The 12,862-nt window shown below is 58.0% G+C and overlaps 2 protein-coding genes across 2 annotated transcripts; both read left to right on the plus strand.

The window, feature by feature from the left end:
• The first annotated feature begins 421 nt into the window (after positions 1 to 421).
• Positions 422 to 3,285, plus strand: LOC124467772 (mediator of RNA polymerase II transcription subunit 13-like). Its single transcript, XM_047020194.1, has 3 exons — positions 422 to 928; positions 1,061 to 1,260; positions 2,970 to 3,285. Exons 1-3 carry the CDS (start codon positions 644 to 646, stop codon positions 3,283 to 3,285), a joined length of 801 nt encoding a protein of 266 aa, XP_046876150.1. The 5' UTR covers positions 422 to 643.
• LOC124467771 (mediator of RNA polymerase II transcription subunit 13-like) lies at positions 3,229 to 12,667 on the plus strand. The gene is made up of 15 exons (XM_047020193.1): positions 3,229 to 3,899; positions 4,072 to 4,239; positions 4,773 to 4,996; positions 5,311 to 5,500; positions 5,656 to 6,064; positions 6,252 to 6,477; positions 6,674 to 6,865; positions 7,555 to 7,778; positions 7,986 to 8,128; positions 8,261 to 8,419; positions 9,527 to 9,715; positions 9,941 to 10,092; positions 10,214 to 10,378; positions 11,182 to 11,282; positions 11,528 to 12,667. The coding sequence occupies exons 1-15, from the start codon at positions 3,329 to 3,331 to the stop codon at positions 11,658 to 11,660; spliced, it is 3,246 nt and encodes a 1,081-aa protein (XP_046876149.1). The 5' UTR covers positions 3,229 to 3,328; the 3' UTR covers positions 11,661 to 12,667.
• Positions 12,668 to 12,862: the final 195 nt, after the last annotated feature.

The raw sequence follows: 12,862 nt of genomic DNA on the forward strand, positions 1-12,862 counted from the left end.
CCAGCCAGCTTGCCTCCCAGCCCAGTGCCCGGGGGACCACCCTGCCCTTAAGCACTGGTCCAACATTGGCCACACCAGCCAGCCAACTAGCTAGCATGACAGCCAACCAATCAGCTAGCCAACTAGCCAGCCAGCTTGCCTCCCAGCCCAGTGCCCGGGGGACCACCCTGCCCTTAAGCACTGGTCCAACATTGGCCACTCCCCCCCTCTAACCACTTTCTAATGACACCCAGTCCCTGTGCTCGGGAACAGCGAGACCCGGATGCAGAATCCGTCCTGCACACTCTTGGCAACCAGAAGCTTTTCAATATCCATTCAGTTCCTAACGAAGCCTCAAGCGGTTCACTCACCACTTTCGACGGCACCACTTGGGCGCCGGAGGGGCGGGGGGGGGGGGGGGGGGGGGGGGGTGGGGGCGGCTCTCGCACACCACACGCCACCTAGTGGTGGTGTGTTTGACTGCACCGGCCAGACTCCAGTTTCCCGGTCGAGCAGTTTCTGAGTCTGGGGTCAGGACCAAGTGTCGAGTTCTCCATCTGTGTTTAGCGTCGACAGCTGTCTGCGCACACAGTTCTAGCCCGAATAGTATGGATCAGGGAGTCTAAACTGTTGTTAACATTAGCGGTGGGAATCCCATGGCGCTATGGTTCTGCTGGTGTCACTCCATAACCCCACCCTCTCTTCCCACCCTTCCCCACCCTTCCCCCATCCAGGTTCGGCAGACCTGCACCTGCAGATGTTCCCCACGCCGCCCTCCCTGGAGCAGCACATCATGGGCTACTCCCCCATGAACATGGGCAGCAAGGAGTACGGCAGCATGGAGGCCGGCACGGGCCTCACCTCCCTGGACGGCACGTCGGCCCTGGGGGGCCACTTCAAGATCGAGGTGGAGGAGAGCTTCTGCAGTCCCAAGCCCTCGGAGGTCAAGGTGGGTTGGCCCCCCCTGGTTTACCCCGTCCCCCCTCCCACCCAGACACCCCCACACACACAGTTAGCCCCATCCCAACTCACCTCTGCCCCCCTCCCTTTCTCCCCCCCCCCCCCCCCCCCCCCCCCCCAGGACTTCTCGTTCGTGTACAAGCCCGAGCTGTGCCAGGCGTTCGTGGGCTGCTCCATGTTCGCCCCCCTCAAGACCCTGCCCAGCCAGTGTCTGCCCCCCATCAAGCTGCCGGACGAGTGCAGCTACCGGCCCAGCTGGACGGTGGGCAAGCTGGAGCTGCTCGCTCCTGCGCCCGCCATGACCTTCCTCAACAAGGACAGGTGAGGCCAGAGGACCGGGGCCCCACAGGGACCCGCGTCCACCCGTCTCAGTTGACATTAATATGGAGTGGGGGGGGGGGGGGGGGTCGTGGGGGGGCTGGTTAGCGGTGTGACAGTCTGTCACTATGCCACTATTCGAAACAAAATGCTAACCCCCCCCCCCCCCACCATCCACCCCGACAAAGTAAGGAATGTGCATTCCGCTTTCCAGGCGTTATTATGGAGGTACCCCATGTGTACCTTCCAGTTGCTCTCTCTAGGAGCCCCTCTCCCCAGCCCCACCCACCCGCCAGCCAGGCAGAATGAGTGAGGACCATCTCCCGCTAAAGCCTGTGGAACCAATGGAGATTCTCTCCACCCGACTCCCAGGGATTCTTTACGATTGGCCACGCTCATCTGGGCTGAGGGGTGCCCGGGCAGCAGTGTCATTTAGACTTACAGGATAGGCAGTGGCAGGCCTGCTGGGGAGCACACGCCTGCACACACTCACACACCACACACACACTCACACACCACACACCACACACACACACACACCCCGAGGAGCCTGTCCCATTTCTCATGCGTGGCTGATGGAGGCAGAGCAGGAGAGTGGATGGGTAAAACATCCTCGCTTGATGGGTGATGAGGATTACGATGCGCGTGCCCCTCCCCGCACGGCCGTTGCTCTCCCGCACCCCCCCCCCCCCCCAGCGACCCTCCCGACGGACTGACCGCGTGACAGACGGACAGACCGGGGCCCCTTCCCGGAACGCTACCTCTCGTCTTAAGCGGGCAGCGGGGAGAGCCTGGCGACTTGGCCGGGTCTGTGTCTCAGGGTTCGGAAGGAGGGGTTAGCGGAAAGGGGTGTGTGGGGGGGTTGAGCTCGGAGGAGGGGGTACTAGGGGATGTCTCCTGGCTGCACGGCAGGGCGTCTGCTGAGTGCTAAGACTGGCTATAAAGTCCCAGGCTGGAAAGGAGTCCTGGGAAAGCCGTTTCTAAGCTGGTCAGGCTGCTTTTATGGCCCCGGGTACTTAACCTGCCTGAGGAGAGACGAGAGAGACAAAGAGAGAGAGAGACAGAGAGAGGCGCCGCGGCCTGGCTTAGGGTCCACCAAGGGTCGATCCCCCACGTATGGCGGGGACAGCCTGTTCTCTTTCTCTCTGTCTTTCCTTCTCTCTCTGTCTCTTCATCTCTTCATCCCTCTCTCTCTCTCTCTCCCTCCCCGGGTGACTGTCTCTCTCTCTCTCTTCACAGCTGCTCGTCTGCCCTAAAATAGACTCCCTCACGAAGTGTGCTTGTTCAAATGGCAGCGCTCTCTCTCTCTCTGTGTCTCTCTGTGTCTCTCTCTCTGTGTCTCTCTCTCTCTCTCTCTCTCTGTGTGTCTCTCTCTCTCTCTCTCTCTCTCTGCTGCATTTGCGCACCTAGGCACGCAGTCAGGCGTCTGAGCTGGGCTCTGCTCTCCCGCCCTTGTGAAAGTTGACGTGCCCCAGGAGTCCCAGGGTAGTTGACCTATTTACAGAAACGAGGGTGGGGGAGGGGATGGGGGGGGGGCATAGAGAAAATCATTGTTTGCATACTGATATTCGTTACTGATGTAAAGAGCTTTTCCTCTCTCAAAACAGCCAGGTATGTGCTCTGGGATGTCGTCATGCCCAGTTCTGGTCTGTCTCAGGGCTAGGCTGTGTGTGTGTGTGTGTGACTCCTGTCCTCTCTCCCTCCCGCCTCAGCAACATCCCCAGCGTGGGCAGCGCCATGGACCAGGACTACAGTCAGAGCTACACCCCCCAGACCCACACCCCCTTCATGTCCAACAGCGCCCCGCCCAGCAACAGCAACGCCGGCATCCTGCCCTCGCCGGCCACGCCGCGCTTCTCGGCCCCCACGCCGCGCACCCCTCGCACGCCCCCGCACGCCCCGCGGGCCCGCCAGCGTCCAGGGCTCGCTCAAGTACGAGAACTCGGACCTGTACTCGCCCGCCTCCACGCCGTCCACGTGCCGGCCCCTCAACTCGGTGGAGCCGGCCACCGTGTCCTCCGTCCCTGAGGCCCACAGCCTCTACGTCACCCTCATCCTCTCCGAGTCGGTCATGAACCTCTTCAAGGACTGCAACTTCGACAGCTGCTGCATCTGCGTGTGCAACATGAACATCAAGGGCGCCGACGTGGGCGTGTACCTGAGCGACCCGGCCGGCGAGGCGCAGTACCCGTGCACGTGCGGCTTCAGCGCCGTGGTCAACCGGCGCTACGGCAACGGCTCGGGCCTCTTCCTGGAGGACGAGCTGGACATCATCGGGCGCAGCTCGGACGTGAGCCGCGAGGCGGAGAAGCGCTTCGAGGCGCTGCGCCTCTCGTCGCTGGAGCGGGCGGGCGGCGGCGGGCGGGGCGAGCGCGTGCCCGACGAGCTCATCCTGCTGCTGCAGGACCAGTGCACCAACCCCTTCTCGCCCATCGCCAGCGTGGAGGCCGACAGCCTGGCGGCGCGGGGCTCGGCGGGGGCGCCCGTGCCCGCCTGCGTGCGGGTGGAGGAGAGGGACTACCACAGCGACTGCTACATGGCCCTGGAGCACGGCAGGCAGTTCATGGACAACATGTCCGGGGGAAAGGTGGACGAGGCGCTGGTGAAGAGCACCTGTCTGCACCACTGGTCCAAACAGAACGGTAAGGAACCTCTCCGGATCCTCGACCCCCCCCCCCCCCCCCCCCCCCGACAGCCGTCGTTGAAGACGGGAATCAGAAATCCTCCCGTATCTAAGAGGTCGTCGCTCCTGAGCGCGCCCACGGTCTTTCCCTCACCCCCTTTGCTTGTCTTTCCCCTTTCCCCCCCCGCCAGCGGTGGACGTGAGCGCGCTGTGCTCGCAGGACATCCTCCGCGTGCTGCTGTCGCTCCAGCCCGTGCTGCAGGACGCCATCCAGAAGAAGAGGAGCGTGCGCTCCTGGGGCGTCCAGGGCCCGCTCACCTGGCAGCAGTTCCACAAGATGGCGGGACGGGGCTCCTACGGTAAGCCAGGCGCCAGAGCGGGGGGGGGGGGGAGGCACTGCGTACTCTGCTGGAGACACGCTTTCACATGGGATGCGCGTGGTTTCATGGGACTTGTAGTCGCACGAGTGTGTGTGTGTGGGCCAGCAGATGCTGCTGCTTATGTGTGCTGGCAGATCAATAGGAAGCCCATTGCCAGCCCCTGTTCTCCAGATGTCTGCTCTATGGGGCGCGGCCTCTGGGGCTCAATTTGCTCCTCTCTCTCTCTCTCTCTCTCTCTCTCTCTCTCTCTCGCTCTCTCTCTCTCTCTCTCTCTCTCTCTCTCTCTCTGTCTTCCACTCTTTCTCTGAAAGGTGGATGGCGATGGCTGTGTTAAGTACTTACTCACACATTCCCCCCTTCTCTCCACCCCCCCTTCTCCCTACCTACTCTTTCTCTCTACTGCACTCCTTTCTCCTCTTCTCTCTACTCTCTAAATCCTTTTTCCACCTCCTCCCTCTCCTCTCCACTTTCCCCCCTTCCTCAACCCCCTCGTCACTTGACCCCCTCTTCAGGCACAGACGAGTCTCCGGAGCCCCTGCCCATCCCCACCTTCCTGGTGGGCTACGAGTACGACTTTGTGGTGCTCTCCCCGTTCGGCCTGCCCTACTGGGAGAAGCTGCTGCTGGACCCCTTTGGGTCCCACAGGGACGTGGGCTACCTGGTGGTCTGCCCCGACAACGAGGCCCTCCTCAGCGGAGCCAAGAGCTTCTTCAGAGACCTCACCGCCGTCTACGAGGTAGGACGAGAGTCCGTCCCCCCATGAAGATCGGGAATAGTGTTGCAATTGGATTGACATTGGGCCGGGGAACGCTTAATTGGAAGTCAATGCCTCTTATGTGGAAGTGTGCTGTTTTGTCCCCTGATTGGTTTAATTAGAGGTGACCCCTCCCCATCCTCCAGTATTGATTGGCCTGAATTAACTTCTCATCTACTCTGCCTGGTTCCCACGATGAATTATTGGCGAGCCTCTCCCTCATCACTAACTCGCTCACTCACTCACGTCAGTCCTTGCAGTCGCTGAATTGTTCCTTCCTGTTTTGTCGCTTGCAGTCGTGTCGTCTGGGCCAGCATCGGCCAATCTCCAAAGGCCACCCAGATGGCATCGTTCGAGTGGGCGGAGCCGCTGCCAAAAAGCTGTCGGAGCAGCCGGTCAGCGATTGGTTCCTCAAGGCCGCCAGCGGCAACAGCGATGCCTTCGCCAAGCTCAAGCTCTACGCACAAGTGTGCCGCCACGACCTTGGTGGGTCCCACCGACCGTCTGGGAGAGAGACGTGTGTCTGTCTTGTTAGCGGAACCCCTCGGCTCTCTGTCGGCCCCTAGAGGCCACTCTGATAACGAGGACAAGCCCTTTTGTCGACGTCAGTGTTTCCTAACGGCCTCTTCCTCTCTCCTCAGCTCCATACCTCGCCTCTCAGCCATTAGACAGCTCCCTACTCATGCAGCCCACCCCCCCACCCTCATCCAGCCAATCCTCGTCCACGCAATCTTCCTCCTCGTCGTCCAACCCGGCCGGCCCCCAAAGCTCAGTGACCTCAGGAGGCTCCGCCTCCCTCCCCAACAGCAGTAGCCAGTCTGGCGCGGGCGGAGCCAACAGTGCCAACAGCTCGACGGCGTCCTCCGCCCAGGCGGGCAGCGGGATGCAGTCGACCAAGCCCAGCTCGTTCCCTCCGTTCGGGGGCATGAGCGGCGGGCCGAGCCAGAACCAGGGGGGGCAGCTGGGCCAGCAGGCTGGAGCCCAGAACCCAGGCCTCCCTGGGGACGGCTCCACCAGCCAGGCCCAGGGGCCCACGGAAGCCCCAGAGAGGTACAACACCGCACACACACACACAAGCCAAGCTGACACTGATTCATGTGAGAGGAAAACAAATCTAGTTTGCTCAAACGCCGACCAGACGCTGCTATGTTGGCAGCTCGTCATTCCTTCAGCATGATTCTGATGTCATCCTAACCCCTCTCCATCTTCTCTCCTCCCCACCTCCCCCCCCCCCCAGCACCATGGAGAGAGACAAGGTGGGCGTGCCCACGGACGGGGAGTCCCACGCCATCACGTATCCCCCGGCCATCGTGGTTTACATCGTGGACCCGTTCACCTACGAGGAGCCCGAGGGAGGCGGCGGGCCGGCCCACTCCAGCGTGTGGACGCTGGGCCTGCTGCGCTGCTACCTGGAGATGCTCCAGATCCTGCCCCCGCACATCCGCAACTCCATCTCTGTGCAGGTACGGTGGGCCTGGCCGAGGAGCAAGCGCTACAACGTCCGCTCAAACGTCCTTCAGGCCTTTCAGCTGCTCCCTCGATGCGCCTCGTAGAGCAGTGGAGCCCAAACACGCTTTCGGTTACTGCTGTCCGTTCCCCCCCCCCCCCCCCCCCCCCCCCCTTGTGTTTAATCTGTGTGCCCCCGCCGTCTCTTCCCAGATCATTCCATGCCAGTACCTGCTCCAGCCAGTCAGGAACGAGGAGCGTCACATCTACGTGCAGCACCTCAAGTCGCTCGCCTTCTCCGTGTTCTCCCAGTGCCGGCGACCCCTCCCCGCCTCCACGAACGTCAAATCACTGACAGGCTTCGGGCCCGGCCTAGCCATCGACACGGCACTGAAAAGCCCCGAGGTAAGCACCACTGACGTGTCGGCAACGTTAGCATTGCTAATCCTGATGGATGGACTGAATTGGTAGTGGAGTAACAACCTTTTTTTAGGTGTTAGCTTTGTTAGCATGCTAACACAAGGCCGGCTACGAATAGCTTCTGTCAGGCTGAGGTATTACCGTTAGCTCAATAGCTCAAGCGAACCCTTAGCCCGACCTCGCCCGGTCCTTTATTCCAGCTGTGTTTGGTGTGTCAGAGAGGTGGAACAGAGGGCAGGGAGCTGGAGAGTATTACACTAACCCTTGTAGACTTGGAAACTTCCCAACCTTCTGGAGTTTTCTTTCTATTATCTGCTTGGCTAGCTCTGTGAGACCTTCCTAATGGGATACAGCGTGTAGGTTTAGACAGAGGGAGTTTCAGACTAAGACCCAATCCCAGACACTGTCCCAATGCACTCTCTACATTCTAGCCTCGACGCACTCGACGACACACCACACACAACCCTCCAGTCCACCCCTGTTGGAATGTGGTACCAGTTAGATATGGCTGGGACTAGAAGTGACACCAACGTGGCTGTGTTCAAATGTCAATAAAGAGAAATGAACGAGTCCATGTCTCAGTGTAACATGCTGTGGGCCGGCACTAGATAAAGTTACATTCCACCCAACTCGACTCTCTGACCTCTGTTCTCTCCCCCACCCCCACACCCCAGCGACCGGAATGCCCGCGCCTGTACACCCCCCCCTTCATCCTGGCGCCGGTCAAGGACAAGCAGGCGGAGCTGGGCGAGACGTTCGGCGAGGCGGCCCAGAAGTACAACGTGCTCTTCGTGGGCTACTGCCTGTCACATGACCAGCGCTGGCTCCTGGCCACCTGCACGGACCTGTACGGCGAGCTGCTGGAGACCTGCATCATCAGCATTGACGTGCCCAACAGGTGGGTCTGGCCTCTCCTCCTCCTCCTCACCCTATCGTCTCCAGACTGCCGGAATGTGTTTAATAGCAGACCCGCGCAGCTCGCAATTTTGATCAAACGTTCTTCCCACATGTATGGCATTTGGGCTTGAGCTTGTCACAGATGCTCAGTCGCTGTTGTTCAGTGTGTGACCATGTGTGTGTGTGTGTGTGTGTTTTTCTCCCCCAGGGCGCGGAGGAAAAAAGGCTCCGCTCGTCGGTTGGGCTTGCAGAAGCTGTGGGATTGGTGCTTAGGGCTGGTGCAGATGACATCGGTGCCGTGGAGGGTGGTGATTGGCCGACTGGGCCGAATGGGACACGGGGAGTTGAAAGGTAAAGGCGTGAATTCACCCAGGCCTTTTTTGAGGGGACCGACCCCCAATTTATCATCCGTTGTGTCGGAGATGCTGTTCGACGCGAAAACACTGACGTCACTGTTCCTTGTGCGTTCCGTGCGTGTTCCAGACTGGAGCATTCTGCTGAGCAGGAGGAACCTGCAGTCCCTCAGCCGCCGGCTCAAAGAGATGTGTCGCATGTGCGGCATCTCCGCCTCCGACACTCCCAGCATCCTCAGCGCATGTCTGGTCGCCATGGAGCCCCAGGGCTCCTTTGTCATCATGCCAGGTAGTTTGTCTTCCTTTGTGTGTGCGTGCCCGCCCGCGCGCGCGTGTTGCTGCTGTAAACACACTAAAAATATCTTGCCCGTCTGTACAATAATAACTTCCAGCCTCCTCTTCCTATGACGGTGCACCACAGGGAGTGCCGGTTCTGACGTGTGTGTGTGTGATGGATGGCGGCAGCTATCATAACGCATGTCTCTCCCTCATCGCGCTCAGATGGATGGCTCCAGGAACCGTGTTCCTCGCGCTCATAAAGCACAGGTTTCCGAGCCTCCCATCGATTTTTGTCTTGATGTGATGGAGCGCCTGATCGATGGGGGTTTATTTTGGGTGGTGACAGGGCTGGAGCTGCGTGGCATAGGCCCCCCTGGCTGGGAGGAGGCCCCTGGACTGGGAGGAGGCCCCTGGGCTGGGAGGAGGCCCCTGGACTGGGAGGAGGACCCTGGGCTGGGAGGAGGCCCCTGGGCTGGGAGGAGGCCCTGGGTTGGGAGGAGGCCCTGGGCTGGGAGGAGGCCCGCCCGTGTGGCCTCCTCCCAGCAGCCCTCTGGTCCACAGAGATCAGCCACAGCTGCCGGTCTGATTTGGAGAACCGAGTGGAGGGCTGGCCTTCCTCCCGAACACACGTTTAATACAGATTTACAGACAAAGTGTTTAAGGGGATAATGGATGGCTACGTTAGAAAGAGGGGGGATTTACACCAGTCAGCACTCGGCGGACAATGTGAACGTTGTACATAAGGGGACTAATGGATTATTAGAACGTGCCAATTACAGCCGCTGACTGTGTGTGTGTGCTGAATGCACATAATGGATCGGGATGTGAATGTATCACTGACCAGACTCTCTCTCTCTCGCCCTCTCTTTCTCCCTCTCTCTCCCTCTCTTTTGCTCTCTCTCTCTCCCTCTCTTTCGCTCTCTCCCTCTGTTTCGCCCTGTCTCTCTCTCTCTCTCCCTCTCTCTTTCCTTCTCTCTCTCTCTCGCTCTCTTTCGCCCTCTCTTTCTCCCTCTCTCTTTCACCCTCTCTTTCTCCCTCTCTCTCCCTCTCTCTCTCCCTGTCTCACTCTCCCTCTCTCTTTCTCCCTCTCTTTTGCCCTCTCTCTCTCTCTCTGCAGACTCGGTGTCGACGGGCTCCGTATTTGGCCGCAGCACCACCCTGAACATGCAGACGTCCCAGCTGAGCACGCCGCAGGACACGTCCTGCACCCACATCCTGGTGTTCCCCACCTCCGCCTTCGTCCAGGTGGCCAGCTCCAACTACACTACTGACACCAACATCGACATCGCCTTCAACGCCACCACGGGTGAGTCTCCGCCTCCCCCCCCCCCCCTTCATCCTTCCCATCTGGACAGGGTAGGAGTCACATCACACCCCATAGCAGGGGAGAAGCGACGTGTCCTCACGGAAAAATCCCAAAATGAGAATACAACTGTGCAGTGGTGTTGCAGAAACGGGTGTTGTTTTTTTGTTGTTGACTTCTTGACACTTGTCACTCACTCGCATAATTATTTTTTGGGGGGGTCTCCAGAATCGGGGGAGGTCATGGGCATCTTCGACCTGCTGGACCAGGAGAATGACCTTGTAGACCCAGACATCATCAATATCCTGCCAGCCTCGCCCACCACCTCGCCCGTCCACTCCCCAGGCTCCCAGTACCACCACGGAGGAGACGGCAGCAAGGCAGGCACACACACACGGAAGACCCTGACACCTTCTCTCCAGTCAGAAATAACCAAGGATTATGTCTGCTGTCTGCTTACCTCCCATCTAACCCCTCCCCCCCTCTCCACCTGTGTTGCAGGGCCAGAGTGCAGACAGGATGGAGACCCATGAGGAGACCCCCAACATCCTGCAGCAGCCCCTGGCCCTGGGCTACTTTGTGTCCACAGCCAAAGCCGGCCCACTACCTGACTGGTTCTGGTCAGCCTGCCCTCAAGCCCAGAACCAGTGTCCCCTTTTCCTTAAGGTACCGTGATGTTTACCTTCTCCAGCTGACTTCACTCTGCAGGCATTTTTGTGCACGGTCAACTGTGCCTTTAACATTGTCTTGGTTTCATATGGCTGGATCTGTCTTGTTCAGTCATCCAGTTATGTTTATATGATCGAGATTGCCCTAAATCTCTTTTTAAGTATGATCGTCGGTTTGCCTGTCTATCTGTCTGTCTGCCTGCCTGTCTGTCTGTCTGTCTGTCTGCTTGTCTGTCTATCTGTCTTTGTCTGCCTGCCTGCCTGTCTGACTGCCTGTCTATGTGTCTGTCTGTCTGTGTGTCTGTCTGCCTGTCTGTTTGTCTGTGTCTGACTGTCTGTCTGTGTGTCTGTCTGTGTGTCTGCATGTCTGTCTGTGTGTCTGTCTGTGTGTCTGACTGTCTGTGTGTCTGACTGTCTGTGTGTCTGTCTGTCTGTCCTTCCTACCTGGGCTCACGTGACGTGTTCTCCACACTCCTCCATTATTGATTCACTCTCCAGCAAAGGAAAGCGTTGAATAATTAACATCCAGTGGTGGTTTAGAAGTGTGTGTGCATGCGCGTGTGCGTGTGTGTCTCCGCTCACGTGTGTGCTGGCAGGGCCGACCCTGACTAAAACCAGAGGTAGATACGCCGTCACAGAGATGAATGGCGTTTTTTTTTCCCCGTTTTTTTTTTCTGGCTACTTCCTTCCGATGTATTCCCCTTAGCCAGGGTGTATTGGCTGATCACTGCTCTGGCCCCGCTGTTAGAATGTCTGGAGTTTGACAATGATCCTCCCCTCCCCTCCTCCTCCTCTGCCCAGGCCTCTCTGCACCTCCACGTGTCTTCAGTGCAATCAGACGAGCTGCTGCACAGCAAACACTCCCACCCCCTCGACTCCAATCAGACCTCAGACGTACTCAGGTAAACACACCCACGCCTCCTTAGATTGGACGGGGGGCCCCCCTGGTCGGTTCACCGTCTCGCCCGCACACCTATTCAGCTGTTTTTGAAAAGCGTGTTAACGGCCCATTTCATCTCAAGGTACGGGGGGGGGGGGGGGGGGGGGGGGGGGGGGGGGGGGGGGGGGGGGGCTTCCCAGAGCCCGAGTCTCTCTCCCTGTGCGCGTGAGTAAACGTGCGGCCCTTTCCGCTATCTCTTGTCTGCAGATTCGTGCTGGAGCAGTACAACGCCCTCTCCTGGCTGACGTGCGACCCGGCCACCCAGGACCGGCGCTCCTGCCTGCCCATCCACTTTGTGGTGCTCAACCAGATGTACAACTTCATCATGAACATGTTGTAACAGGCAGTCTGAGGAGGGAGGAGGAGGGGGGGGGGGGGGGGGGCGGAGGACACCGGAGAAGGGGACGCTCCTGAGGGGACTCCAGCTCGACGGCAGAAGACGACCACAGGGACGGGACCTCGGCGTGGGATGGCAGTGGATCCCAGGGCCTGCTGTAATCGGACCAGCTCAGCCAACTCCTGCCACTGTGACACACACACGCACGCACACACATACATGTAGAGGGAGAGGATTGAATCCTGTATTGGAAATAATAGAAGCCAATGAGAGAGAGCGATAGACAAGTCCCCAGTTGCCATTGTGTATGCAATGTTGACATTGGCCTGTACGTGTGGGGAAACGAGTCTGAAGTATTGGAAGAGAAGGGACATCTGGGCCCCCCGCCGCCACTCCCCCCCCCCCCCCCTCTCCCCCCCCCCTCCAAGAATGGATCCTTTTAAGACCTGAAATTCCCTTTTAATCCTTTGGATGACATTGTATCCAAATGAAATGCCTGCATCTATCTATTTATTGTAAGTTTTTAAATGTATAATTTGTCTTATTTCTTAACCTCTTTTATATATGAAAAAATCAAGAAGGTTTATATCGCCTTCCTGCTTTAAAGCAATTGGTCTACGATATATGTAATCGTCTTAATAAAAAAAAACGACAAAAAATCCCAGAAACATGAATAAAGTCGCAGTAGGTTGCTTTTAGAGTATTATTTTTTGTAATGGGGACAGAATATTTGTATTGTTACAATGTACAGAAGAAGTAGAGGGAGAATTATGCCCAGGCCTTTGCGCCTGGAAGACTTGCAGCTATAGCTTATAAGCTGTAGCTGCAGAGGACTTGTACAGCAATGAAGTTCACTGTGTTCAAATAAAGAGGTACATTGTCGTATATAGTATTTTATACCACACATTTAGACACAAAAACCAAACGGCAATATATATAAATATATATGAATGCCGTGCCAGCGATGGGTGGTGCGGCTTCTGTTTTAGGAATAAAGTGCGTCAACTCAATTGATTCTTCTGTGCTTGTGTTTATTACGGGGGGGGGGGGGGGGATTGTGATGTGCAATTAGACAAGGACTCCAAGAATAAAGCGAGAGGACAATTGGCAAGTCTTGGATATAGCACACCTCAGGTTTGATTTTCTAGTTCCAGAAAGATAAGACCATAAGACACAGAACAGTCTATATATCTAAATGGGAGAAA

This window comes from Hypomesus transpacificus, chromosome 5, assembly GCF_021917145.1.
Source record: "Hypomesus transpacificus isolate Combined female chromosome 5, fHypTra1, whole genome shotgun sequence".
NCBI lineage: Eukaryota > Metazoa > Chordata > Actinopteri > Osmeriformes > Osmeridae > Hypomesus > Hypomesus transpacificus.

Bases quoted from the DNA above. Each gene is read 5' to 3' on its own strand.
- LOC124467771 (XM_047020193.1), top strand. From the start codon at position 3,329: ATGAACCTCTTCAAGGACTGCAACTTCGACAGCTGCTGCATCTGCGTG. The intron at 3,900-4,071 runs GTAAGGAACCTC...CCCCCCCGCCAG, and splicing joins CCACTGGTCCAAACAGAACG to CGGTGGACGTGAGCGCGCTG. The intron at 10,379-11,181 runs GTACCGTGATGT...TCCTCTGCCCAG, and splicing joins AGTGTCCCCTTTTCCTTAAG to GCCTCTCTGCACCTCCACGT.
- LOC124467772 (XM_047020194.1), top strand. From the start codon at position 644: ATGGTTCTGCTGGTGTCACTCCATAACCCCACCCTCTCTTCCCACCCT. The intron at 929-1,060 runs GTGGGTTGGCCC...CCCCCCCCCCAG, and splicing joins CCAAGCCCTCGGAGGTCAAG to GACTTCTCGTTCGTGTACAA. The intron at 1,261-2,969 runs GTGAGGCCAGAG...CTCCCGCCTCAG, and splicing joins ACCTTCCTCAACAAGGACAG to CAACATCCCCAGCGTGGGCA.